Source organism: Pelobates fuscus, chromosome 9 (genome assembly GCF_036172605.1).
Source record: "Pelobates fuscus isolate aPelFus1 chromosome 9, aPelFus1.pri, whole genome shotgun sequence".
In the NCBI taxonomy this organism is placed as follows: domain Eukaryota; kingdom Metazoa; phylum Chordata; class Amphibia; order Anura; family Pelobatidae; genus Pelobates; species Pelobates fuscus.
Window position 1 is genome coordinate 74,102,422 of NC_086325.1, and position 27,010 is coordinate 74,129,431.

The following is a 27,010-nucleotide window of genomic DNA, read 5'->3' on the forward strand; positions in this document are numbered from 1 at the left end:
TCTTTCAATAGAAGCATTTTGTTTACCCAAATTTGAACATCGATAAGTCATGAGTAACTAAGGGCATATCGATAATGTTGATTCCAATGAGAGTAAATCCTATAATTTACTTAATTGGTGCTCTAAAAATATACCATCTTTAATCACATACATGTGTCTTACTAATGACCAGTGATGATGGGCATATGGTGCGAGTCTTATCGGGTCTAGATTTCTAACCTCATGTATTCTTAAGAAAACTTGATGATGTAAGGAACTCTAGCAATACAAAAGCAAAAATCAACACGAAGACTTGACCATCCTTCAGAAGACTCAAAGTCTCCAAAATAAACGTGGCAGACCATCTTGGGATCCTTGTAGTAAAGTTATTTTTGTACTAAAGTTGTATGTTTTCCTTGAACCTTTTCCAACACACAATATTAAGCTGCCACAGTGTACATTCTCCTGAACCAAGTTCGGTTAATTGTCGTAAAGAGACTAATCGCGGTGGCTGCGTCTAGTTGCTACCGATCTATCTTCAGAGCTGCTCTTTTCTTCTTTCCCTCGCTTGCTTTTCTTACGTTTGTGCCGCCGGTGACTTTCTCGCTCTTCACTGTCTTGTTTGCTGATTATTGGGAACGAAGAGTTCCAATGAAACACAATGAACAAAAACTTTTTTTTACATATTATCCAAGAAGAATTGCAAGTTTATGGAAAGATTGATATTTTTTGTGTACTTGTTTTTTTAATTCCTACTACTGCCCCATATTCAAAAATTTTAACGAGAATTTGTTGTGTCATATATTAACCATAGGTTAAGCTAACAGATGTACTTTATTCCCCTAAGGAACAATCTGCCCTTTAACAATTTTATTCCAATATGGAATGACCCCCTCAATTAACAGCTAATCCTTCTGTGGCTGCAAAAAGTAATCCTGCAGTAAATTCAAGACACGCGCATAAATTAATTAGGGACCAGATTGTGATGAAAGGCTTAAAACTTGGTCCTTCAGAGATTACATTTTTAAATCTATGATCAGTGGAGCTAAAAATGTTCTATGCCAGATTTAGGTATTTTCTCTACTAGAGATATATCTCAAATGTACGATAGGGCATGGTGTTAGGGAGGGGGCACTTTGTTTCAGAAATACTATATACCTTAGAGGGACACTATAGTCACAACTACAGCTTATTGAATTTGTTCTGGTGAGTAGAATCATTACTTTCAGGCTTTTTGCTGTAAACACTGTCTTTTCAGAGAAAATGCAGTGTTTACATTACAGCCTACTGATAACTTCACTGGCCACTCCTTAGATGGCTGTTAGAGATCCTTCCTGGGTCATGGCTGCCTAAAATGCATCCAAACATTCCAGATCTCCTCCCTCTGCATGCAGACACTGAACTATCCTCATAGAGATTCATTGATTCAATTCATCTCTATGAGGAGATGCTGATTGGCCAGGTCTGTGTTTGAATCATGCTGGCCCTGCCCCTGATCTGCCTCCTTGTCAGTCTCAGCCATTCCTATGGAGAAGCATTGTGATTGGATCAGGCTACCACTTCTGATGTCAGCAGACTGCTTGTTATTTTGAGGCAAACAGCATGCAGATCTACAGCTTCAGGCTTGAATACAGTAAGATTTTGCTATATTTAGGGAGGCATGAGGGGCCCGGAGCGGCTAGATGGTAGTTTTAACACTATAGGGTCAGGAATTCATGTTTGTGTTCCTGACCCTATAGTGATCCTTTAAGGTTAGGGAGAGCCAAATTTAAAGGTTATGAATGCTGGAACCGCCACACTAATAAGCTCTGGCATGTTGAATCACATGTGATTAAAAAGGTAGAATTAAAGTTTACGCTTCATATTAGACATATTGATGCCTTGAAGTGACAAGTCTTGTTACATAAAGTAGATTAAATGGGTGGGTTGTGTACCATAGGTAATACTTACTGGCGTGAAGACTTGTGTTTACTGCTCTCCTCTCGGTCTCGTTGACGCTGCTCCCCTCTAGGTTTCTCCTCCCTCTCCCAGCTACGATCTCGTGGATGCTCCTCACTGCGCCGATACTTTCTCTCATGCTCATAGCTTTTTTCTCTGTGGTAACGTGGGTATCGATCTTCACTTGAAATACAAATGGAAAGAACATATTAACCAATTTTTTATTCATTCCTGGTAAAAGGGTATGGCAATTGGTTAAAAACTGTATTTCCCACTGTTCAGACTGACAGGTGTATTTCTCTTTAGTTTTTTACTTTTCTCTTTTCAGAATATCCAATCCAGCTGAATCTCATGAGAAATCTGAGAAGGTTAAATCGGTAGAATAGGCGAAAAACTCATGTTGTGCTACTTGCAACACTCCCTCACTAGATATATTTATCTGTTAGCTGAGAGACTGACTCCTAGAGCTACATATCCATCAGTGGGGATTGTACCGCTGTACGCGGTTTTACTCAGAGCTGGTTTATAGCTCTATTAAATGTGAATGCTATACCATGTATATTTCTGTTGTGTGTCCTGCACCTAGCACTAGATATCCTGTACTATCACCGGTTTTATTACATATATCTCCAATTATCTCAAGTCTGGACGCTTATCAGCAAGGACAATCCCAAGCATTTGTGGACTTATTGGGCTTTGAATTTGGCACAACTTGTATTTGTGTTTTGTATTGTTTTGTTCTCCTTTTACCTGTAAGGGGATAAGGGTATCCCTTGCTATCAGTGTTTGTGGCCTGTTTCTCTACACATTTATAGTTGATCTTTTAGTGCTAATCCTACGTTCTGGTATTATGTGCAGTGACGTGCCCACCATTTCTTTGATAGCAACATTTATGTGTCCAGAACAACAGATTGATAAGTGCTAAACCATTAATAGACCCCTGGCATGCAGTGTGACTAAGTAAATGAGGTGGTGTCAATGGTGGCATGTAGCTTTGCTTGGCTCTGTCACTAAAATTAAAACCCACTACCTAAAGATATCTCATCTGCATATTATTTGCTATGACTGTATCCATCCATCCATGAATTGATTGAGTTTAACAGAGAAATCTGTTCTTCTATTCATCAGTAACCTTTAAAAGGAACACTTCGTACACCATAACCACTAGAGCAAGCTGTAGCAGGTATGGTGCCAGAAATGCCTTGGCACCTTTCACATTGTAAGGAGTCAAACCACTTTAAAACAGTTTGACTTTTTACCTGTGGTCCAGTTTGGTCATGGTTTTGATAACTGACAACAAAGAGATAACTGACAACAAAGCACGAAGTTCCGTTGCACTGCATGGCTTAGCTCAGATCAAGAGTTTCTGTCGCTCCATCTGCATTAGTAAAGATGGGTAGCGGCACCCAGTGGACTCCAGAAAAAGAAGCCAAACAATTCTAAAAGTGGTTTGGCTCCAAATAATGAGGAAGGGAGGGGGAGTGACAGCAGGGTGCTCCTGGCATCATAACCACTACCGTGCACTGTACTGGTTATGTGAAAGAAAAAGGTGTGGTGAACCACGCCAAAGGACGAGGGCGTATAAAGAATCTATATATATATATACATACACTTAATGAGGTCCAATATTGAACGGATGTATGTTTTTACTCCATATGATTGCTTTGAATTGAATGTCCAATACAAGAAATGCTAATACATCCTAAGACAGGGATTATACCGTCCACGTGCTAAACAGCAGAGCTCTTAAAAGCTCAAAAAAGTGTGAGTTACTCTTTTATTGAGTTTTTTAAAAAGTTTTTTAAAACTTTGTTGATATATTGCACTATCACCTTTTCCTATTCTACTTTTTGAGGTCATCATACATCCGTTCGATATTGCACCTCATTTAGTCTATGTATATATTGATTCTTTATACGCCTTCCTCCTTTGGCACGGTTCACCAAACCTTTTTCTTTCACATTTTGTACTCGAGCAAGGGTTGGGATTCGGGAATACTTGCTGATTAACTGCTGCCTTCCATCCTTTTATTTTAGTGAGCGCCTATTCATTGTTGTTTTGTGTATACTGTACTGGTTATGGTGCTTAAAACATTTCTTTAAAAGGAGAAAAAAAAAGTGTAGAGACAAACTGTGGGAGAGATAAATGAGAATAAAGGAGAGAAGGGTCTTTTGTATATCTTGCAAAAAGCCCCTGAAGTGACATCCACAGAAAAACAAAACAAACAAACAAACCATGGAAGGACTAGAGGTTGAAGTGTCTTTAAGGAGTTGACGCACGTCCTGTAGTTATTGGTAGCTAGGTTCCTTGGTCGGTCAGAGTCCCTCTCTCGTTGTCTCCGTGATGCCCAATCATTCCCTCCAAAGCTGCCTGTGCCTTTGTTAATGTTGGTTACCCAGGGGCTGTGTGCGGTGGAGACAGCTGGCTGGTAGTTAATCAGACGAGAATCTGCAATAAAACAGATGTGTCACGTGCTCGTCATCCTCTTTTTGTATCCTTTAATAATTACAATTACTGATAAGTTTACATTCCTAAGTTTGACAATTACATCTCACATAGAGAACTATAGTATAATACCTTTAAAATCACATAACAGGCATTATGCTTATATATACATATATACATACATACACACACACACACACACACACACTAAATGGCCACTCATTTTATGACCTATGAGTGCTCACTAAGATATAATTTATTGAATAGCGCAGGCATTGATTTCAATCTATTTGATAATTATGGACTCATTAATAGATGCTGAAGAATTGTTAATGCAATAACAAATTGCTCCTTTCTGATATATTTAGATTACAATTACAAACATTGGTTTGGAACCCCTCCCCCACCCCCATAAAACCGTTCTTCACTCTACACTCTACAGTTAGGCTTAAGCGATCACAGCCTTTCTGAAGAAGATATTGACATATTACCTTATTACCAAGCCATTTTACCTTATCAAATTCAACAACAAAAATGTTTTGCTAAAGCATTGATAACACACTTTTCAACAATTTAACAAATACCCATAGAAATATAAAGCTAAAAAAAAACAAAAAAAAACACTTACACAAACGCGTCTGACATCATTAAAGGACGAAGTACAACACAACAAATTTCACATGTCCACTATGCCCAAAATGCCTTTTTTTGAACATGTCAAAGGAATACCTACATACATGTCAATTTGGAACACAGATTAATGCCACACATCACCTATTATCATCAGTACTGTGATGATAACTTCAAAGTTCATGAAATCACAAGTTGTATTTGTTGTTAACCTTGCAATCAAGTGACCCTAACACAATAGCGTAACTGACTGTGATGACAAAAGTTTAGTCCAGTTTTAAAGTGATTTCTAACATTGCAGCATTACTGGTAGAGAACGGTTATTCCATTTTTTCAAATTCAAAAATGATTAGCGAACAAGAACAAGCTTGATTTTAGTCGATCAAAATTACATTTATGCACACACACAGAGAATTATTTCAGACACAACAAACTAAATTGTGAAAGGGCACTTACCTATGGAGTTGTAGTTGTGCCGTTGTTGAGGTGGCCTACTGTTATATGGAATGTGGGGCCTTAACGATTAACCAAATAATTGATTAGTAAGTGTAAACTTTCACAATGACAAAAATAAACATTCAAATGCATAGACCAGAGACTGTGAATCTTTAGAACATCAGCTATTGCCAATACCCATGGCACTCACAAATCCTGATGGAAAATCAACTTTACAAAAAATTGGGCATCATTGGTATGGGATATTACTATATCAACTTACCCATTCATAGGATGAATGTGGAGAGATGGAGGGGGCACCAGTGGTGGGGGAAGTAAAGCTGCAACAAAATATTAAAAGACATCATCCGTTGTTTAGATAAATGCAAAAACAGCTCATGTTCATACTAATAATACAGTACGGATAAACACACAATGGTTTCCAACATGTAAGAAAGAAAAAAAAAAAAAACTCCTTTATCCTCTACTCTTATCAAAAAAAATATTGCCTGAATAGTAATCTTTTACTAAAATGCTACTGACCGTGTAAATGCAATAACCTCAATTTTACTGGAAAACCAGACGTGATAATGATAAAATAAGCAGGGATATATGAAGTGCATCTGTAGAAGTCATGGTGCCCAGAGCAATATAAGTAGGAGACCCAGTTTCAAACTGCTAACATAGAGGGAGGTACTGAAGATGGATAACCTGAGAAAACTGAAATTGGCATGAATGGTAAGAAGTGAAATGTATGGAGCACCTTCAAGGGATTGTGAGCAGCATCTCTCGGCTTCCCTTAGAAGGATTCCCATTTAAAGATTATTGTCGTTTTTTTTCTTCTAAAACATCCTTTTTCTTCTTCAGATTGGATAAGCTTTATGTGAAAGGGATACATTCACAGCCCAGAAATGGTCTTACATCCCCATTATTTTCTAATCATAGTATGTTCTTCTATGTTGTTCACTTCCCACTATTTGTTATTATTATAACCTTCTATAATCTCCACGTGATATATCCAATGATACACATAGACTTAAAGATCCTCCAATCTTGACAATTATTTGACTCATACCAGTATTCTTAGCTGTGTATACACTGCTTACATGTCTAGTGGGTTACTCTACTGAATAAACGCCAAGAGGGAGTATGAAGAGGCCAATAAATCCAATGGGACCTTGTAACAATGGGAAAGGTCATCAGTCTTTCTGAATGCCGAGAAGCCAATCCTCAGAGTCAATTTACCCTACTCTCAACATGATGAGTTTGATGGGTGGTATTCTTTCAGGACACTTTAAACTATAAAACAAGCAATGCCACAGAAGAACACAATCCAGCTAGGGACATTTTAATCAGCAATGTAAGTAAACGATATTCAGAAAATGGATGATAACTTAACAGAAAATATTCCTGTTACCCTATAAGGCACACTTTACAGTTTTATGACAGTCTACTCCAGGTCTTGGCCAGATGGAAGTAAGTGGAAGGTTTAGCAAGCAGTCACTTGACTTCGATTCCGACCAATAAATACCTGAGTGTTGGCCTACCATGCACCCTTTGTTGGAGAATGGCTGATGAGTGACTTACATTACATGGTCAGGACTTGAGTCCCAGAAAGATCTTTTTTTACCAGGTTGTTTTGTGCATACCATATAGCTCAGCTGTGTGGTATTAGGTACGACCTATGGTACAGCAACATTACTACTTATTTGGGCCCTGTTTTCTTTTGCACTTTTACAGATTTAGTTTGTAACACATTTTTTTTGGACACTGGCAGTTTGTTTATATTAGTGTTCACTATGCTTATACATGCTAAAGTTCTTAATATGAATTCCACACATGGCAATATAATAAAGCATTGACCCTTGAGATATACCATCCCTGCTTGTAAAATTAAAATGTATTTTGTATGGCTGTTTTTGTTTTAAAATACATATACATGTATTCTATAAAAAGTTACAAACAATTTGCAAGCAAGAACATGCAATCACCTGGTGGCTGCAGGGATGGTGTGATCTGGTGGGGAGGAAGAGGCGGCCTCTGAAAAAAATGCGGAGGAGGCGGTCCAGAGAATGGATGAGGATTTGAAGCAATATTTGGAGGTGGTGGTAGAAGAGGAGGAGGGGGTTGTTGATGGTGTATGGGAGCATGTGGTTTGTATCCATGGTCGCCAAGAACCTTCAAGGGTGAAAACAAACAAATGGAATAAAAACATTGTTTCTAACATATTGGAATTAAAATAAAAGCCCTGTATTAATTCCATAAATAAATGTATCTTATGCATCAGCTGGAGCCATTTATTAAGCTATTCGGTGTAGAAAGCAGGTGGAAGCAGAGAGTGTACAGTTAGCTTTAGTATGCAGGTGTCAGCAACAAGTACAGGGTTTGGTATAGAATCTAGACAGAAACTTTGAGTACAGGGGTAGGTATAGAATACTGGCACTAGCGGCAAGTAGAGGGTTAGGTATAGAATGCAGGTGGAATGGAAATAGCTAGTACAGGGTTAGGTATAGAATGCAGAGAGAAGCAATGAGTACGAGGTTAGGTATAGAATGCAGAGAGAAGCAATGAGTACAGGGTTAGGTATAGAATGCAGAGAGAAGCAATGAGTACGAGGTTAGGTATAGAATGCAGAGAGAAGCAATGAGTACGAGGTTAGGTATAGAATGCAGAGAGAAGCAATGAGTACGAGGTTAGGTATAGAATGCAGAGAGAAGCAATGAGTACAGGGTTAGGTATAGAATGCAGAGAGAAGCAATGAGTACGAGGTTAGGTATAGAATGCAGAGAGAAGCAATGAGTACAGGGTTAGGTATAGAATGCAGAGAGAAGCAATGAGTATGAGGTTAGGTATAGAATGCAGAGAGAAGCAATGAGTACGAGGTTAGGTATAGAATGCAGAGAGAAGCAATGAGTACGAGGTTAGGTATAGAATGCAGAGAGAAGCAATGAGTACGAGGTTAGGTATAGAATGCAGAGAGAAGCAATGAGTACAGGGTTAGGTATAGAATGCAGAGAGAAGCAATGAGTACGAGGTTAGGTATAGAATGCAGAGAGAAGCAATGAGTACGAGGTTAGGTATAGAATGCAGAGAGAAGCAATGAGTACAGGGTAAGGTATAGAATGCAGAGAGAAGCAATGAGTACGAGGTTAGGTATAGAATGCAGAGAGAAGCAATGAGTACGAGGTTAGGTATAGAATGCAGAGAGAAGCAATGAGTACAGGGTTAGGTATAGAATGCAGAGAGAAGCAATGAGTACGAGGTTAGGTATAGAATGCAGAGAGAAGCAATGAGTACAGGGTTAGGTATAGAATGCAGGCAAACGCAACAAGTACAGGGGTAGGTTTAGAATTTCAGTGGAAGCAACAATGTATAATTCATCACATTATACAATAACTATTATGGGAGTCATTGGAAATATGTATGATATGTGGGCTATTTCTTTGACAAAACCTTAGTTGGAATAACAAGGTACCTGAATGGGAATGTCTTCAGAGTCATGATTGTCCCATCTCCTGCCCTCCACTCTGGTGATATTACATACCACGCCACCAACTGCATCCGTTGTTGCTTCTATCTTCCTGGTATTAGACAAAATAAGTCAATGTATACATATGAAACAAAGGGTGTGAAGCAATTACATTTTGTGACACTTTCCTAAGGCCACGCAAACTATTAAACAGAAAGCTTGCAGCATTAACACAAGCAAATATTGGGATTTAATGTGTAGATCTGTTGACCTTGCTTTATTTGTAAACATATTAGAGTGCACACTTGGTAAAGATCTGCTGGGGACGATGGTTATACATTTAATTATTGAGGAACTGACACCCATTTACTAACGGCAGACTGGCCATTTTTAAAGCTAAACTACATGTACACAATGTCACTTGCATCATGTCAAGGTCACAGACTGGCTGACAGGTAAGTGGTCGGATCCCTCTTGTAGCCTGTTTGTATCTGTCAGTATTTTCCTGTGTCAGTGTATTGTAACTAGGATCTACCACGAATTAGATGTATATATTTTACTGCCTCCAAAAGGTTGAACATTGAAACTCTCATCTCTGCTGCTTCCAATATTTATCGCTGATGCAGTTCTAGCAGTTGTATGGTTTCCATTGCTCCCGAATAACCATTAATACAACACAAGATGTTTCAATGTGAGTCAATGCGTTAAACATATTTATACGAAAAAGGATATAGCAGCTCTATGTCCTGGGACTCGGGAGTCATATAGTCTCCCATCCATAGTTCTCCCATCTAAAGAGTTCTAATTAATATGATTAAAAACATAGTTACAAAGACACTTACGATATATTTAAACACTAAAACCCACAAAAATATAAAATGTATATTATAATCAATAATAATGAAACTGACTATCCTCCTATAGCTGAGTTACCTCTTTTATATGTATTCATTGAGGGTCCGGCCTTACCCCAGTGCATTTTCTTAAATTAACTGACTATATTCATGCTATTGAGGTTCTCAGAAGTCTCCACTCCTAAATTGGCCACCACATTTTGCTTAAGTGATGATAAAATGTGGGAACTGACGAATCACTCCCTTATTGATACGGCTAAAGTCTAAGGGAAGGTAATTCCTGGTTACAGAATGCCTACCAATCTAGGTGATCCCTAGCTTGGTAGGTAGAAGATACTCTCTAACCTTCACCATATCTGGATATGGCTTTGCATTTATTTTCTTTACTTTAAAACTTTGAAGATACAATTACAATTGATGTTCAACAACACGTGTCTGTAGTCATTCCCATAATTGTAATTTTAGGTATGTTGTATTGCACTGTTAAGGTTTGTTATTTGCTTCTATATCTTGGAATGCCCAGTCCTACCTACCCTCTTCTGTATCACACTGCTGGATATGTAAAGCAATTTTTAAAAAGATAAAAAAATTGGAAATTTTTTTTTTTTTTACATATTTTTGTTTATTTACCTGTTTGGAGAAGTTATGGTTGAGATTTTTTCTTGCCTGCATAAAGACATGTTAGATTTCAGATCTGCATTTAAACATCCATTTTCTGCTCCTTTTTCTGTTCTACCTTGATGCACCTGCATTGGAATAGCAAAGATTATTTTTAAGTTAATTCAGTGACACCGATCTGTGAAGCTATAATAGACTCATTACAATAGAATATTTTTTTGCAAGAAGAGAAAACGATTCTCAGCAACACAAACAAACATGGCTACAGTATTAGATCATTAGGAATCATCCACCGGTCTGCTCTAAAGTTTTTATATAGCTGTCTGCAATGTGATTTGTAAATATTAAAATTTATATTTTGAGATATATAACCAATGACAGAAGGCAAACGTAAAACTACAAACACCAGACTTATTGATGCATATTTATTTTCTGAATACAGAGGTACTTAAACTGTGCCAAACCACAATGCCAGAATTAAAGGAGACACATGCACATAAAGTTACTCAATAAACCAGGAGAAGTGCAAAAATGACAACTTTATCAGAAAATCCATTGTTCCACAAATCCCTTGATGCTTTTCTTTAACTACTTGTGTTTGTTTGTTTCGTTTAATGACTAATATCCAATTCAAGAACTTTCCTGCTAGACTGTCTTAACCCTCCCCTTCTTTTCTGCTCATATGTAATCTGCAACAAATCTCGTCGTCCATACATGGCATTGAATGCAAGGTTGTTGTTGTAGATGAGGGACTAACTTTAGTTCTCTGTATACAGTCTGATCAAGATGCCATTATACATGGTAGATAGGCATTTATATCGAAATAGTTCTAAGATGAACAATTTTTTTTGTTTTGTTTTTAACATCTGTTATTGTGTATATCTATTTGCCCATTTGCTTAAATTGCTATATATTTTTTTTTTACTTTGAAATAGTACCTTATACTGACTCTGTAATAGGAGGGCAGTATACCCAAACCTCCAAATACAGGGTTTGTAGGCTCGCTCTATTAAAATACCTCTCTATTGGCAAGAATATAACAAACAAGTGGTGTGATAATATTGACATTTTAAACAGATGAGAGAAAAAAAAAATACCCAGAAAAAACCCTTGATCAAAACCAAACAAGAAATGTGTAAAATACAAAAAAAATATACAGCGTAGAATGTTTCTATTGGTTTTATTAGATTCCCATTAAATACAAATAGTATAAAATAGTATAAAATAAAAAATAAAAAATAAAGTAGCACCTACATTTATTTCTAATTTCCCCCCAAGAGTTCATTGGTATCAAGCAGATATTTATAGAGATGAATAGTTACTGTACAGTTATTTTGTTTTCGTGGCTGCTTTGCAGATGGCCGGTGTCCAGTCCCATCTGAAGCCTCCTTTGTTTTTCACAATACACTTTCCACGTGGCTTCATTAAATCCATAGTTAAAGTAGTCAGAAATGTCAGCACCTGGAAAAGAAAATGCAACTAAAAAACAAAACATCCACTCTAATAAATATAATCTACAAAATAATTGTTCTACAATACAAAACTGGGAACAGCTGATGGGAAAACTTAAATTTCTTTTACTTTTATATGTTATAGGATCATGGATTAGGTGTTGTATATAGTATTATAAACACAACGGTGAAGCAGGTATTATTGGAAAATATTGCCACTGTGTCGTTCCAGAGACTGTCTTCTGGTTTATGTTTTGTAGGTTTTTTTGTGTGTGTTACTTTCAGGGTTCCTTTAATTGGAGTGAAGAACCATCACAAACATGTCTGCATCTGCCCAACATTGGTGGAAGGTATACTCCCAGTCTGCATCTGCCACTGTGCACCATAATCACTACAGCTCATTGTAGCAGTTATAGCGCAACGAGTCTTTGGGTACGAAGCCTCAGTTGTCTGCCCACCTGAGCACAGAAAGCACATCTCACTCCGGAACCAATGGTCCCTTCTATGCTTGGATTCCGCATTATCTAGTCAAAGCCATGCATCCTTCTAAAGCCATAGAGGAGAGTTATAAATGTATAAGTGTAGAGGGCTCACCAGCAAGCTGTCTGCACTGCAGTGGAAAACAGGGTGGGCTTCTGACAAGACATTCTCAATAAAGAACTTAAATCAGCTGATCTCCAGTTATTGAAAAGCCAGGAGAGAGTATCACACTGTGATACAGTCTCCTCAGCAGATCAGTTTTGGGAGAAGGTCTAACCAAATGGTGTGAGTGGCTGCCCGTGAGAACAAGTCCCACTAACATAAAGCAGGACAGGAGTGGCGGTTCCCACACACAATACATGACCTCACTAAGCATGCAATATTGGATTTTAAAACACAATCAGCTTTAAATATAGGACAGACCATGGAAATATATTTATTTAGATGATTTTGTAAATAAGATAGCTATTTTTTTTATTAGAGCAGGATGCCTTGTAAGACAAGTAGGTTCGAAAGAATTTAGATCTCACCACAATAAAATAAACAGAAAATATGGGCTGTATTCCATAACAGTCTGGCCTAGGAGTCAACCAAGGAAATAAAACCATGTCATTCTGATACATTTTGTTACAAAAAACAAAACAACAAAAAAAAACACAACTATACTGAGTTCTCAACAGGTTTGTCCTCTCAAATACCTGGTTTCCTCCAAGGTTTGTCTTCAAATGAATCCAGATCAACTTCTATAACAGGCAAACCATTGATACATCCGGGAGCAGAAAAATCTATTCCCTTGGGCTGAAATTTAGCTAGAAAAAAAAAAATATAATATATATATATATATATATATATATATATATATATATATTTTACAAGAACAAAAAACAATCAAACACTCAATTATTTAAAATAATAAACACTAATAAAATCTATTATCACAGTTACCTCTTCAAGTAACTCTTGTAACCATGTGTCAACTCTCAATCATTGACAGCAGACTATTTATGTGCTGTGTTCATATCATTTCCTAGATCAGGGGTGACCAATGACCAATGAACTACAACTCCCATGATGCTTTGCATGCATTTAGAATGGTAAAGTACCATGGAAGTTCTAGTTTTAAAACATCTGGGGATCTACCTATTGGATACACCTGTCTTAGATACTGCAATGTTTACATTGGAGAGTTAAATCCACCTCTACTGACTCTCTTTCTGATAGCCACTAGAGGTGCTTCCTCTGAGTGAAACTTGGTCCTGGATTCAAATGCTGGTAATAGTAGCATTTGATTGAAGGAGCTCTGCGTTTGGCCGTGTGTGCCTAGTTCCAACCACTTCTCCTCTATGAGAAGCTATGTATTGGAGGAGATCATGGACAATGTCAGCTTTCGATGTTGACATCACTGGAGGACAAGCTGGAGGCTGCAGTAGAGGAATTCTGGCATAGAAAGGAGGTGAGTAAACTCTATTTAACTTAATTTCTTAATAGCAAAAGAGGGTGGACAGAGGGAACCTACAGCCCTGAAATAATGATTGTTATTTGTGGGACTATAGTTTCCTTACATACTTTATTATCCCTTGATTAGTGCAGGTGGAGGAATCAAACACTGAGTTCCTGCTATGCTCAATAAAACTATACACCATCAAATCAGCAAATCAGAAGAATTCTTCAAACAAATGCACCGTTCTTATGGTTGTTAGGAGAACACTAATGTGTAGCTTCACGATACACTGAAAAAAAACTATCGTACAGAAAAGCAAAAGGAAACCCCACTGGTAGATAAAATGACAGTGATACGTTACCAGCTGTAGTATAACTTTTCACATTTAGATTTCCAGCAGATGTCCTGAAACAAAACAGTATAGTATGCATAAAGAGTTAAATAGTAACCATTACTTTTTATCGCACTTTTTTTTTTACCCTTTTAGGAGATGATCATAGCAACTGATAATCAAACTCTTTAAATACCAGAATATTTGATCATCTTTTTTAGTCAGCATGTCTAATTTAATACTATTAGTGATAAAAACAACAACAAAGATAACAACCAAAGAAAGGTATACATGTGGGGAATGTCTGTACTCAGGAGATAAAGCAGAATATAATTCTGAGCTTTTTTAAGTAATAGGACCCACTAAGTGTAGAATTCATATTAAAAAATTAGGTTGCACTTCACTGTTTTTTTTAATCACTGTGTTACAAAAAAACCTACACAAAGTCCTGATCGATGTTTCGACCCCAATTGGATCTCTCAATAGCATATATATATATTATACATAATAACCAACTGTAATATTTCTGAAAGCAGGTCTTTAAATACAATATCATAAGGATTCATACTTCTGCTTATAACATTTTTAAATAGACTTGCTCATGGTAGAAAAATCAGCTTTTTTCCCTTCAGCCCAAGATTGTCACTTTGACACAGGAACAGGAAATAGAACTTACATACAAGATGGAGCCCCAGTTCTAATGTCACCAATAGTAACTTCCACATCATCATCACTGTCTGTGTCACTATCCTCGTCATCGTCGTCACTGCAGCTCTTTGACACCTGTTAAAAATAAAAATAAAAAATACACGTGTGTTAGTGGATCCTCAAAACATACATTTCAAACCAATTAATATAGGGAAAAAACAAACCAAAAAAAAAAAGCCACCTATCTGTAGGGTGTTAAATTGAAGTGCCTATCTCTCTCCTGGACCTTGAATAAAGGTGTGTGTAATTGCCTTTAAAGGCAAAGCAGATACACGGTAGTCTAAACACATTGAGGAGCATACACACACCCACAAAAAAAAAAAAATTATAAAAACCATAATTGGGTTAGAAAAAATGTTTTGAGGTTTTTATGTTCAGAGAAGGTCCAAATTGTCCAGGGTTGATGTATCTCGCGTGCATAAGGAACTTGATGGCATTTTGGACTGCCCTTATGGGTGGGATCAGTCTGATATTCAATGGTATAGGTTCACCAAGTAATGGCACAAGCGAGCAAAAAGTATTTTTGAGACCTGAGCAGGGATTCACCAAAGGGCTATTGAGTTTCTCTGAGCTTTTGTCCGTTCTCAGAGTTCTCAAATGCTCTGTATATGTTCAGAGTCCTCGATATCGGTCTGCTAGAGGTATGCTACAATCCCCACTTCTTTGTTATCAGCTTTGCGATTGCACGATTGCCCAGTTACTACTGGAAATCAGGGTCATATAGTGTGGCAATATTATCAAATGAAATTGCTGGTCAGTATAGATTCCTTGTGTCTGCAAATTTTACCCACTTATTAAAAAATAAATAATATTGCAGGCAAAGCTCGGATATAGATTTTCAGTACCTTCTGTGATACTTCTTTCTGATCTTGACTCTCTGTGGAGGTGTTCTGAAGAGTTTCAGGTGACTTGCTATGACTACAACATAAATACAAACATAATCATAATAAAATGTGACATGGTACCACGTTATACATATATTGGAGATTTATCCACTGTTCTAACAGCTAACAAAAGAGGTAACAAAAAAAAACACAAAAAAAAAAAAATACAAACATAAATACAAACATAATCATAATAAAATGGGACATGGTACCACGTTATACATACATTGGAGATTTATCCACTGTTCTAACAGCTAACAAAAGAGGTAACAAAAAAAAAAACACAAACAAAACAAACAACCACCACAAAAAAAAATATTTGACAAACATTTGTAGATGATGGGGCCTATTTGAAGCCCAGGATATTTATGCAATTTTTACAGTTTTCTCAAATGATAAATTCTTTTTTTTTTTTGTCAATCTTTCTTTTATTGAAGCATTTGTGGTGGGGTACATAAAGGAAGAGGGAAACGTATAAGTCGGTTACAGTGTGGGGTTAAGACATTGTCAGCTTTGAAATAGTACATTTCCGGCATGGCTATGCTTCATTTTTTTATTTTTATCTTGTCGTTAGCTAAAACATAGTAGAGCCAAGAGTAATGCCTGTCATGTCAGGCTGTCAAAGGAGTAACAGTATACAATACAATTTAAATATATATAGCGTGAGTCGGGCTGGATTCTTTCCCAGAGCACCCAAACAGAACACAACAAAACACAACCAAAATAGCGTTACAGGTATTCATAGATTGTAGGCGGGTTTAGCCGTTGTATGGGTTAAGTTAATTGTCACACGACTTCCATGAATGTCTAGTGCCTCCCATCCGTTAGTGTCTCCCACATAGGCTATTGCTTACACGATTGGGTGTTTGGCATTAAGACAATAGTAGTATTTCTATATGTACTGGTTCCCTGTCTGTGTAGTTCAGTACTCCTACGTTTGAACAAGTATTATGGTCACCAATGTACATATATACATCATGTTTATGGTTCAAGTGCATGTGAGCGTGTGCCCCGAGTGTGTACTAGGTTTGTTGGCAAGAGTGTGTCTGTATAGGTACGTGGTCTAGCCTCTAGTAATCGTTTGCTTGAAGCGAGTGGTATGTGTCATGGCATAATACAGTTTACCTGTGTAGCAAGGTATAAGGCAAGCATAATATAAATCTTATTGTCCACAAGCGTTTCCAACCTTTCGGTAGGATCTGAAATTTCGCTGTTAGAGCATGTCAGCGCCCAAGAAATTCGGTGCTAGCAGTGTGACAGTGTCCCATATCAGCGATTACATGTGGTCCCCATCCGATTCTCCATCACCCGATGCCGTCTCTGCATAGGCGGTGCGTGTCTGTTTCTGGGTTCCTGTGGCCCGTTGCAAAATAGGTGTCGGAGAGGGCGTCCCCCCAGCCCCAGGCTGGAGTGCAGGTCTGCATCTTCTTGCCACAAACTCGGTTGCCTCTGGGGTCCGGGTTTACTCCACTTGCGGGAGGGACGGAGGAGCGGGTCGTCGTTTGTCGTGTTCGTTGCTTCTTCCTCCGCCAGTGTGGGTGATGCTCGTGGGCACTATGCCCTGTGGCCTGCCGCCCGGGTGGGTAAGGTTGCGCATACATGGGTGGGTAAGACGAGTGTGTACCCAGGGGTAATTCCTCCACTCCCCGACTCTTGGGGTTCCGCTCACCCTTCTTCTGTGGGGGAGACGATTTAGGTCGGGCTGCTTGTTGTCGCCACCTTAGCGAGTCCCAGAGGTGGAACAGGGTCGCATCCGGGCGCCTCAGGGATGCAGTCGTTGGCAGCGTTATGTTCGCCATGCGGGTTGTTTTGCCGGCCGCCATTTTAGTGGAGACCTTTAGGGGCCTGTAGGTTAGCGTGCCCGGGTCATGCTTGTGTGGTCTGCCTAGTTGTGTGCTCCTGGGACTGAGAGCGGACCGGGATAACCCCCACCGGTCCAGGGGGGGGGGAGGAGCAGAAGTAAGTGCTTGAAGGGGTTGATGTCTGGCTTTACCATCCAGGAGAGCGGCCGTCTCTCCCTGGCTCTGGCTCAGGTAGGCCCCATTAACGTAGGTCGGGTTTCCGGGCGATTTGCGACTCGTGTGTTGATTCTTTCGATGCCCCATGGTTACCCTGCTTCGCTGAGTGCACCCCGGCTCCAGATCGTGTCCGTTATCGGGGTTTATACCCCCGTTTTCGTCGTTTATTGCGGGAGCTGCTGTACAGCACGTCTGGTCTGCCAAATGATAAATTCTTTATTAGTGTGCTTGCACATAATAAAACTTGTTTTATATAGTGATAGTGGTAAAACGTCGCAAAAAACAGACAGCGCAGGGAGTTACAAGAAGAATAAGATGCATTTTAAATGTATTCTCATGGTTTGTAAACTGCAGACAAATAATGCTACAGATATTAATCTAAAAAAAACAAAAAAAAACTACACAAAAACTCTTTAAAAATAAAACTTGCAGTGAGATGTGTGATGACATTGAATATTAAGATGGTAACTTACTCAATTCACTCTGACAGCAACTAAGGAGGCATGTTCTCATCAAAATGGAAATATTGCCAGTTTCTGAAACAGTTTGGTTTTGCATTGCCTGAGAAAATGGGCATCTATGCACAAAACCACTATATTTGTAGTGGTTTGTACAGTGTCTAAGCTATCAATCCTCTTTGTAATATTGGCATTATTTAAAGATTGAACCAACAGCTATAAACAAAACAACATCACACTAACAATAAAATAACAATAAAGAAGTATACAATTGTTTAGTCTCCCAGTGCCCACTGTAAAGATAAAAACCACGCCTTCACTACTGCCCCTATTCTACAGGTTTCCAATTCTCAAAAGCCCTATGACTTGGAGGTGGATGCATCCAATGTAGCTACCTGAGCCGTTCTATGGTAAATAGATGATCCCTTGCCTTTTATTACCACAAGTTGAGTGATGCAGAATGTAATTATGATTTGGGCTATAAAAAGAACCTTCATTGAATGGAGATATTTGTTGGAAAGAGTCAAGCATCCTGTCACAGTATACAACGACCACTAGAGTTTGGAATACCGCCACAGTGTGAAGAGGCTCAAGCCATGCCAAGCTCGATGGGTCCTCCATTCTTCAAGGTTAATTTTTCACACATTTTACTGTCCTGGTTGTGTGCCGTTGATTGAGAAGATAACTACCGTCATCTTATCTTTCTACATACAATCCGAGATAGAAGGCGAAGTCTTGGATTATTTTGACTTTTACTTTGTTCAACTTAGCAGCAATCTCTGTACAGCCCTGGTGTCTGTCACTGCACAACATCAGGTAATCTACAAACACCAGTGCACACGTCCATTTTCCATCTCTTTGTCTGACAAAAAGACAGGGGTCTTTACTCTAAATTAAGTTTTGCTCTATTAGCATTTCACATAGAGTCTCATTCAACACTCTTGCAGCTTAAAGGGACACTATAGTCACCTGAACAACTTCAGCTTAATGAGGTTGTTCAGGTGAGAACTATAGCTCCCTGCAGCCTTTCTCATGTAAACACTGTATTTTCTGAGAAGATACAGTGTTTACATTGAAAGCTAGGAACACCTCCAGTTGCAGTCACTCAGAGTGAACCAGAGGGACTTCGGAGTTGATGGAGGCATAATATGCTCCATCCACTCAGATCTGCCGTCAGCAGAGCACAGGGCAGCACTGTGCACAGCATCCTGTGATTCAGTATCTCCTCCCTCTTAATGCAGACACTGAACTTTCCTCATGGAGATTCATTGATTCAGTTTCATCTCTATGAGGAGATACTGATTGGCCAGGGCTGTGTTTGAATCATGCTGGCTCTGCCCCTGATCTGCCTCCTTGTCAGTCTCAGCCAATCCTATGGGGAAGCACTGTGATTGGATCAGGCTACCACTTCTGATGTCAATAGACTGCTTGTTTTTTGAGTCTAACAGCATGCAGATTTACAGCTTCAGGCTTGAATACAGTAAGATTTTTACTATATTTATGGAGGCATGAGGGGCATAGGGGGGCTAGATGGTGGTGTTAACACTATAGGGTCGGGAATACATGTTTGTGTTCCAGACCCTATAGTGATCCTGGCCATATATTCCTTTCTGTATCTTGCAGAGGGTCTCTGTGTCCAGGTCTCCAGTTGTCCAGAAAAAGATTGACAGGCTGTACAGAAGACCATTTTTTTTCATTAGTTTGTTTTTGTTTGCTTCAATTAAAGTTCACATTGAATCTACACGTGGTTAATGCTGAAACACGGAGCAAATTATCTGTTTACGTTCAGGTAAGTGAATTGCATTTTCCACTTTATTGTTTAATGTCTCTGCTTTTGCAATGCATTTCAAGAAACCATTTCTTCTTCCTTGTACAGACAGCTTGTTGTAATTAGCAATGTTCACAATTTCTGTAAGTTCCTGTCACTTTCTGGACAAATTTGAATCTTTGCACATGTGAGATGTTGCACCCGAATGAATAATCCAATGATTTTGATCGCCGTATCTGGCTTTTCTTGGACAATAAAATAAATTTACCGTGTTTTCTTCTGCCATGTAGAGGCCTTTTCTTGTCTATGGCAGCCATGTATAAGCAGCTTCCACCAAGATTAGATTTATCTCTACAAATAAAACAATGTATTTTTGCCTTTTGTGTGTAAAAGGTGTCAGAAGTAGCGCCAGACAGGTACCCAAAGCAGCCTTGGCTGCTGTTTTGCATCCTATGATGTGCATTAGTGCTTTGTATAGAAAATGCTTGAATTTCACCGCATTTTCCGCTCTCCTTACTAACTCTTGATTGAGGTGTGTTGTAAAATATTTTACAGAGAGATTCTAGTAGTGTGTGAATTAATTAATTGTAGCTTTTTGGAAGACTTGATAAAATCAGAACCACTTTGTCTTCTTCGTCAAATTTATTTCCAATAGAATCCAAATGATCACCTAATTCTGACATTTCATTCAGATGTTTCTCTTGGTCTCCTCCCTCAGACACCTTCAAATTGAGCAGTTTTCTTGATAAAATCTTTAATTTAGACTGCTATTCCCATTCAATTCTAAGCCTTCCCATAAGTCCTTGGCTGTCTTAAAGTGTTTAATGTGAGATAAATCACTGTTACTCTCATTAGTGGAGATTTTAGTTTTTTTTAGATTTTTGTCCTTTTTGTCACACTGGATTTTTTCAGCAGCTGGTGGGGTCTCTTCTGCCGTGTCCCAGAAATTCTCTCACAAGCTCATTCTGAATTCCCACACCGGGTAATTAGTAGATGTGAGAACAGGCACAACCAGGGCTGCCATCAAGGTGGTACAGCTAATACGGTTGTATGGGGCCAGGGCCACTCCTTGGATCTGGACCCCACATTCACAATGTGCACATACATATCTATAGCATGCAGGCTGGGTTCATGAAAGTTAGAGACAGGAGCTGCCGGAAGCGTAAGATGGCGTTTGCTGGGCCCCCTCTTCACTATAAAGCACCAGACATCCTGCACAATGCCACCAGTCCACCATGGAGTGTAATATTTCCTACAGGTTAGAGGCGTCCACTACATAAACAAACACACACTGAATCCCCTACACACAAACACAAGCACTGCATCCTTGAGGGTGGACTCAGGTTGGACAAAGCTCAGATAACATTCACACCTTCAGTGTATGTAGCCCTCCTTGTTACTTCAAGGAGCATAATTCTAAATGCTGACATTTATCAGATCACAGCAGCAGCATATAGACGTCAGGGCATGGCATGTATTTGAAGAGCTCCAAAGCAAAAAATGGCTGCAGAGTGAGAGAGGGAAAAGGGAAGAAAGACAGGAGAACATGTGTCCTCTCCAACACCATAGAGACAGTAAGCTTTCAAAACACATGCAGATCACACACAGCAACTATTACAAATAGCAAGATCCCAAACACTGCCAGGGTTGGAAGGAGCTTAACTGGTACAGAAGCCTATTCCTACCTTACTGTCCAATTCCTTAACATACTCTTCAAACAGGACATCCCAACAGTCTAAAGCAGCTGTGTGGAAATACCCTGCAGATATCACAACCTGTTCCCCACTAGACACTAGAGAAGTATCCACAACCATAAAGGAAAAGGGGGGAAAAAAAGTGTGTGGGAGTAAATCTCTGCGCACACTCCAAGTACGAATCTGTGTTTTTGTCTGGAAGTGTGTGCGTCTAGGAGTATTTATCTGTGCATATTGGTGTCTACTGAACTTAATTTGTAACTGTCTGAACTTTTTAGCTTCTATTCCAAATGTTAAAGGACCACTATAGTGCCAGGAAAACATACATAGTAGTTTTTCTGGCACTATAGTGTTAATAGGTCCCCCCCCCCCCCCACCCTCATGGCCTCCCTCCCGCCGGGCTCTAGGGGGAGGAAGGGGTTAAATCCTCTCATCCTCCCTTTGACGTCATCGGCTGAATGCGCATGCGCGGCGCGCTCATTCAGTCAGTCCATAGGAAAGCATTCTTAATGGTTTCCTATGGATGCTGGCGTCTTCTCACTGTGAAAATCACATTGAGAAGCGCGGAAGCGCCTCTAGCAGCTGTCAATGAGACAGCCACTAGAGGCTGGAATAACCCTAAATTAAACATAGCAGTTTCTCTGAAACTGCTATGTTTACAGCAGGCAGGGTTAAACCTAGATGGTCCTGGCACCCAGACCACTTCATTAAGCTGAAGTGGTCTGGGTGCCTATAGTGGTCCTTTAAGTACCAAAATAATATTAGCTTTAGTACGGCTAAAACTGCACAAACAAAGTGATTCAAAGGGACACTATAGTCACTAGAACCACTACAGCTCAATATAGTGGTTCTGTGGCATATGGATGGTCCCTGCAGGGTCAGTAATGTAAATGTTGTCTATTTAGAGAAAATGCAGCTTTTTTTTTTTTCACTTGGACAACCACTAGAGGGACTTCCTGGAGGAGGTATTGTCATTGTACTATAAATGGAAATGCTAAACACTCCCCACAGAGGTGCAATAAATCAACTCATCTCTATAAAAAGATGCTGTTTCTCCGCACATGAGCACCTGACTCCCAGTACTATTGAGAAGCATTGGATTGGCTACAGTGTGCAGAGTGCTAAAAGCTTAAAAGCTAGGTAAGTCTTCAATTTTTAATGCTAACGGGAGAGTGGGGGGGGGGGGGGGGGGGTATCAGAACACTCAAGTTAGGAATACATGTTTGTATTCTTAATACTATAATTTTCTTTAACTCCCAAAGGGGAGAGAATTGAGCAGCAAGACTGCATCACACATACACCAAAACTGCGTCATTAAGCCGATTTTGTGCTTACAGTGTCCCATTAAGATCTAGAATTACCCATGTGAAGAAGTCAGAATTATCCATGAAAACTTCTATAGCATATTTTAGATATATAGTTTCAGAAAGAATCTCATCTCTTTTACGTCATGTGAAAACTGAGCAATGATTACCTTGGAGTGGAGCCATCTTCTTCATCACAAGTTGGAGAACCTGGAAATATTAAAATTCCATTAGGGAACCTCAGCAGCAAGTTGATTTAAGCATTTCAATGATTGTTACTTCACTTCTCAAAATTCATTCTCTGGTCGGAGATCTGGGAGGCAATCAGAGATCTGACCATCTGTATAACACACAAACAACATGCTTACAAAATGCTCTTCAGGTGGTACCTCACCCCCTATAAACAACATAAGATGGGCCGGATAGCAACCAACACATGTTGGAAACTTGGGGAGACCATGGTACTTTCTTGCACTGTTGGTGGCAATGCCTCAAACTACAGAGATTTTGGTCACAAGTGCAATCTCTAATAGCACAGGTCCATGTGCACTGCTGCTTTCCAAACCTTTAGTTTCCCTCACTACGAATAAAAATAAATTAGCGGCAAGTATAGTGCTGGTTTAGGCACTGGCCGAACTGTGATCAGATTGGACACCCTCAATGGTCATGGTGAAACGCAAAATCAGAGAAGCATTAGAAATGGCTAAGATGCCAGCCTAAATAAATAATACCCCAAGAGTGTTCCACGATTATTAGTGGTCTTAAACTCTATAAATCTCAGATCCGCTGTTGCCTGAGACTGCAGACATTACGTAACTCATGGACCGGGGAAACTTGACCGCCCTTATCCCCCTCCTCACCTCACTTACTAATATTTAAAAATATCCCCCTCCCCCCTTTTTCTTTCCATTTCTCTCTCTCTTCTATACCTATATTCGTCTCACATCTTTCCTCTGCAATAACAACCACACTCCAGTAATATCATGATTGTATACAGTTATTCACCCTTTACTTGTCTCCCACCCCTTACCTTTCACCCACAGGTTAGCAACAGAGATGGTGGACAAAGAATGAAAATACTACCGTGTACAAGGTTGACATAGTTTCCACAACACAATCGAACCACCAATATTCACACGATAAGTAGTCTCTTTACCCCAATTTTAAAGTAATGGTTTTGTTCTGACGATACCCACACTGATAAATATTGACTCTTCCACCAGAGACACATCTGACCATAAAGACACTGGACGCCTTCACGAGTCTTTACAGACCAGAAGCCACTCACTGTGTAGTCCGGAGGGAAGAGTGATAGAAAAGTAAGAGCTTATGATATTATTATAATTGGGATTTATATATCGCCAACTAATTCCGCTGCGCTTTACAATATTATGAAAAGGGGGGAAATTTACAATAATTGAGACAGTTACAGTGACACAGAAACAATAGGTAGATGATGGCCTTGTTCAAAAGAGCTTACAGTCTAGAGGAGGTGGGGTACAAAAACACAACAGGGCAGCAAGGGTGACAGCCACCAAACAAGGTGGAAAAGTTGATACTTGCCTATAACAAAGTAGTACCATGCCTATATTGCTGAACGTTCAGGTATAATGATAATATCCTTATAAGAAAATGGACTCCGAGCAGTCCTAGATTAAGATATCATTGTACCGTTGTAGTGAATACTCGGACTGGAATTTTGGATATATAGCATGGTGCTTGACTTCTATTGCCAACCCTCACATTTGCGATGTATTGTCAATGTTAGAATTTGTTATAAACTTACTTGTTATAAAAATCTAATTCCATAAAAAAAAAAAAAAAAAAAAAAAAAAAAAAGACAGAAATATCGATTCTCATTTGCCGACCCATGGGCAAGATATTTGTTTTGTTTTTTTCTTTTTACTGTCTGACACAGGATAATTATGGGAAGAATAATTCAGATATTCACATGCTTAAAAAGCTTCCCTTTTCTTATGCAAGCACAAGCTTGCACCACACGCCCACCTTTTTCACACAACCTATAATACTATTATTGATAATAGTCCTGAATCCCAAAGTACAGCCCTGGTTTTTGGGAATTAGTAAAAAAAAAACAAAAAAAACAAACAGCAAAAAAACTCCACAGGTGACAATAACACTTTAATATGCATGATAGGGTTTGTGCAGATTTTGTAATTTTAAAAATTCTGATAAATTCTGTTAAAAACAGCAAAAACGGATTCCCTCTTTAGATAATATTTCACAGTATGTCTACAGGTTTTGTGACATTGTCTACAGTAGAGTACTTTGCTATAACTAACGTTCATTGCTTTTTTTTTTGCCAACAATGGTACACAGTTGCTTCTACGTATTCATCTTAACTCAATATATTCTGCAATTGTCTCAAAGAGTAGAAACACACAGACCCCCTGTTAGCCTGGTGTGGGGCATTTCGAAGCCATTAAAAACCTCACAGTAATAGTATAGGGATTAATTAGTGTTACACCTTGATCTGTCTAATGGGAATTAATGTTTATTTGAAAGCATGTACTAAGGGATGTGTGGGAAATATTGCTATGCCGATAACCCACTGCACAGCCACCAGGGCAAGTGTTAAAACAGTGGGATTTGTTATCTTGGCCACTCAGGTACAACAGAAACCCATTTAATGCAGGAAAAAAAACCATATAGAAGCATTATATGGTCTCTATTAATACTTTTTATATTTTCTGATAATTTAGCGTAGGTACATTAACAAAATCAATTCACCTATTAAGCAATCTAGTTTCCAGAGATGTGATGGAGGCCTGGCTGTTGTTGCTCTGCTAAAAATAGTTAAAAGGATGTCAGAGAAATGGCCCAGTTTGCCTATCTACACACTTCAGAGCAGTAAGCACTGAATAACCTGTGATTTGAGCTCGAACAGATAGGTAGAAAACTTCACATTTAGAAATCGTGTATTTTCCAAGTTAGTATACTGTATTAGGCAATGTGCATAAGGTTGTTGGTCTAATAAAATACACCAATTATTTTTCCAAATCAAAAACCACGACAGGAAGCTATTACAGCTGGGTGCTGGTCATGCTCAGCATCCTGTTACAGAATACAGCCCAGTATACACAAATCACATCATGCTCAGCATCCAGCCACTACAGAATACAGCCCAGTACACACAAATCACACCATGCTCAGCATCCAGCCACTACAGAATACAGCCCAGTATACACAAATCACATCATGCTCAGCATCCTGTTACAGAATACAGCCCAGTATACACAAATCACATCATGCTCAGCATCCAGCCACTACAGAATACAGCCCAGTATACACAAATCACATCATGCTCAGCATCCTGCAACCAATTCCCTCTAGTCAGCACACATCACATCATGCTCAGCACCACGCTCCTGGTTACTAAGCGCTTCCCCTTAAAGCCCACTCTAAGCACTCCCTCAGCCCAGCCCAGCAGCAGGCAGTGGCCACCTACCCCCATACAGCCAGAGCTCCTCCTCCTCCAGCCCCTCGCCGGCCATTGGAGGCTGAGCTGATGGAACGTTGACCCGGGGAAGGAGTGTGTTCTCGTTCTATGGATGGAACCTTCAGCAGTGGAAGGCGCTTCATACAGTGAGCACAGGGAAGCAGGGGAGAGAGCGCGGGGACTGGAACCAGGGAACTGGGCGCCAGGTGCAGCCATCTCCAGGGGCCCTGTAAGTGAGCACCGGCAAGCAGGTCCTAGCGCCGGCCGCACTCACTGACATCCATTTATAAAGGGCTTTACTGATGGACAGCTAGAAAACTGCATCTTTATAGTCCTCCAGGTAGTCAGGGGACCCTGTCACGGATTTATCTTTCCTCCTACTGTTTAAAGAACAGTTACTTTGCACTAAGACAGGGTTATTCACTAAATTCCAAACTTTAGACAACCAAGCACCATAACAACTACAGCCCGGTGTAGTAGTTATGGTGACAGTAGTGCCCTGGGCCCCACGCAGAGTAAGTAGTCAAATCGTTTGAGAAAGTTTTCATTGGTGTCCTCCAATACTAAAGCTTCTATGTATAGAGAAGGTGCAGCAGCCATTGCAGCCCAGGTAAGTTGTCAAAGCATTCTCAGTTTGACTACTTA

At 39.4% G+C, this 27,010-nt stretch overlaps 1 protein-coding gene across 1 annotated transcript; it reads right to left on the reverse strand.

Moving 5' to 3' along the window:
* Positions 1–212: 212 nt before the first annotated feature.
* Positions 213–26,581, reverse strand: LOC134572837 (pre-mRNA 3'-end-processing factor FIP1-like). Its single transcript, XM_063432078.1, has 15 exons — positions 26,375–26,581; positions 23,076–23,115; positions 15,625–15,697; positions 14,748–14,854; positions 14,102–14,145; positions 12,998–13,108; positions 11,696–11,829; positions 10,381–10,496; positions 8,903–9,008; positions 7,419–7,605; positions 5,711–5,768; positions 5,449–5,507; positions 4,152–4,365; positions 1,930–2,100; positions 213–604 (listed from the first exon to the last, which is right to left on the reverse strand). The coding sequence occupies exons 1-15, from the start codon at positions 26,418–26,420 to the stop codon at positions 478–480; spliced, it is 1,593 nt and encodes a 530-aa protein (XP_063288148.1). The 5' UTR covers positions 26,421–26,581; the 3' UTR covers positions 213–477.
* Positions 26,582–27,010: the final 429 nt, after the last annotated feature.

What these genes read in the sequence shown, in the direction of transcription:
- LOC134572837 (XM_063432078.1), bottom strand. Translation starts at nt 26,420, where the DNA reads ATGGCCGGCGAGGGGCTGGAGGAGGAGGAGCTCTGGCTGTATGGGG. An exon ending in ACTGGGGCTCCATCTTGTAT is followed by an intron (nt 14,146 to 14,747) that starts GTAAGTTCTATT and finishes GTTTTGTTTCAG; the next exon opens with GACATCTGCTGGAAATCTAA. An exon ending in GCCACGAAAACAAAATAACT is followed by an intron (nt 10,497 to 11,695) that starts GTACAGTAACTA and finishes ATTCCAATGCAG; the next exon opens with GTGCATCAAGGTAGAACAGA.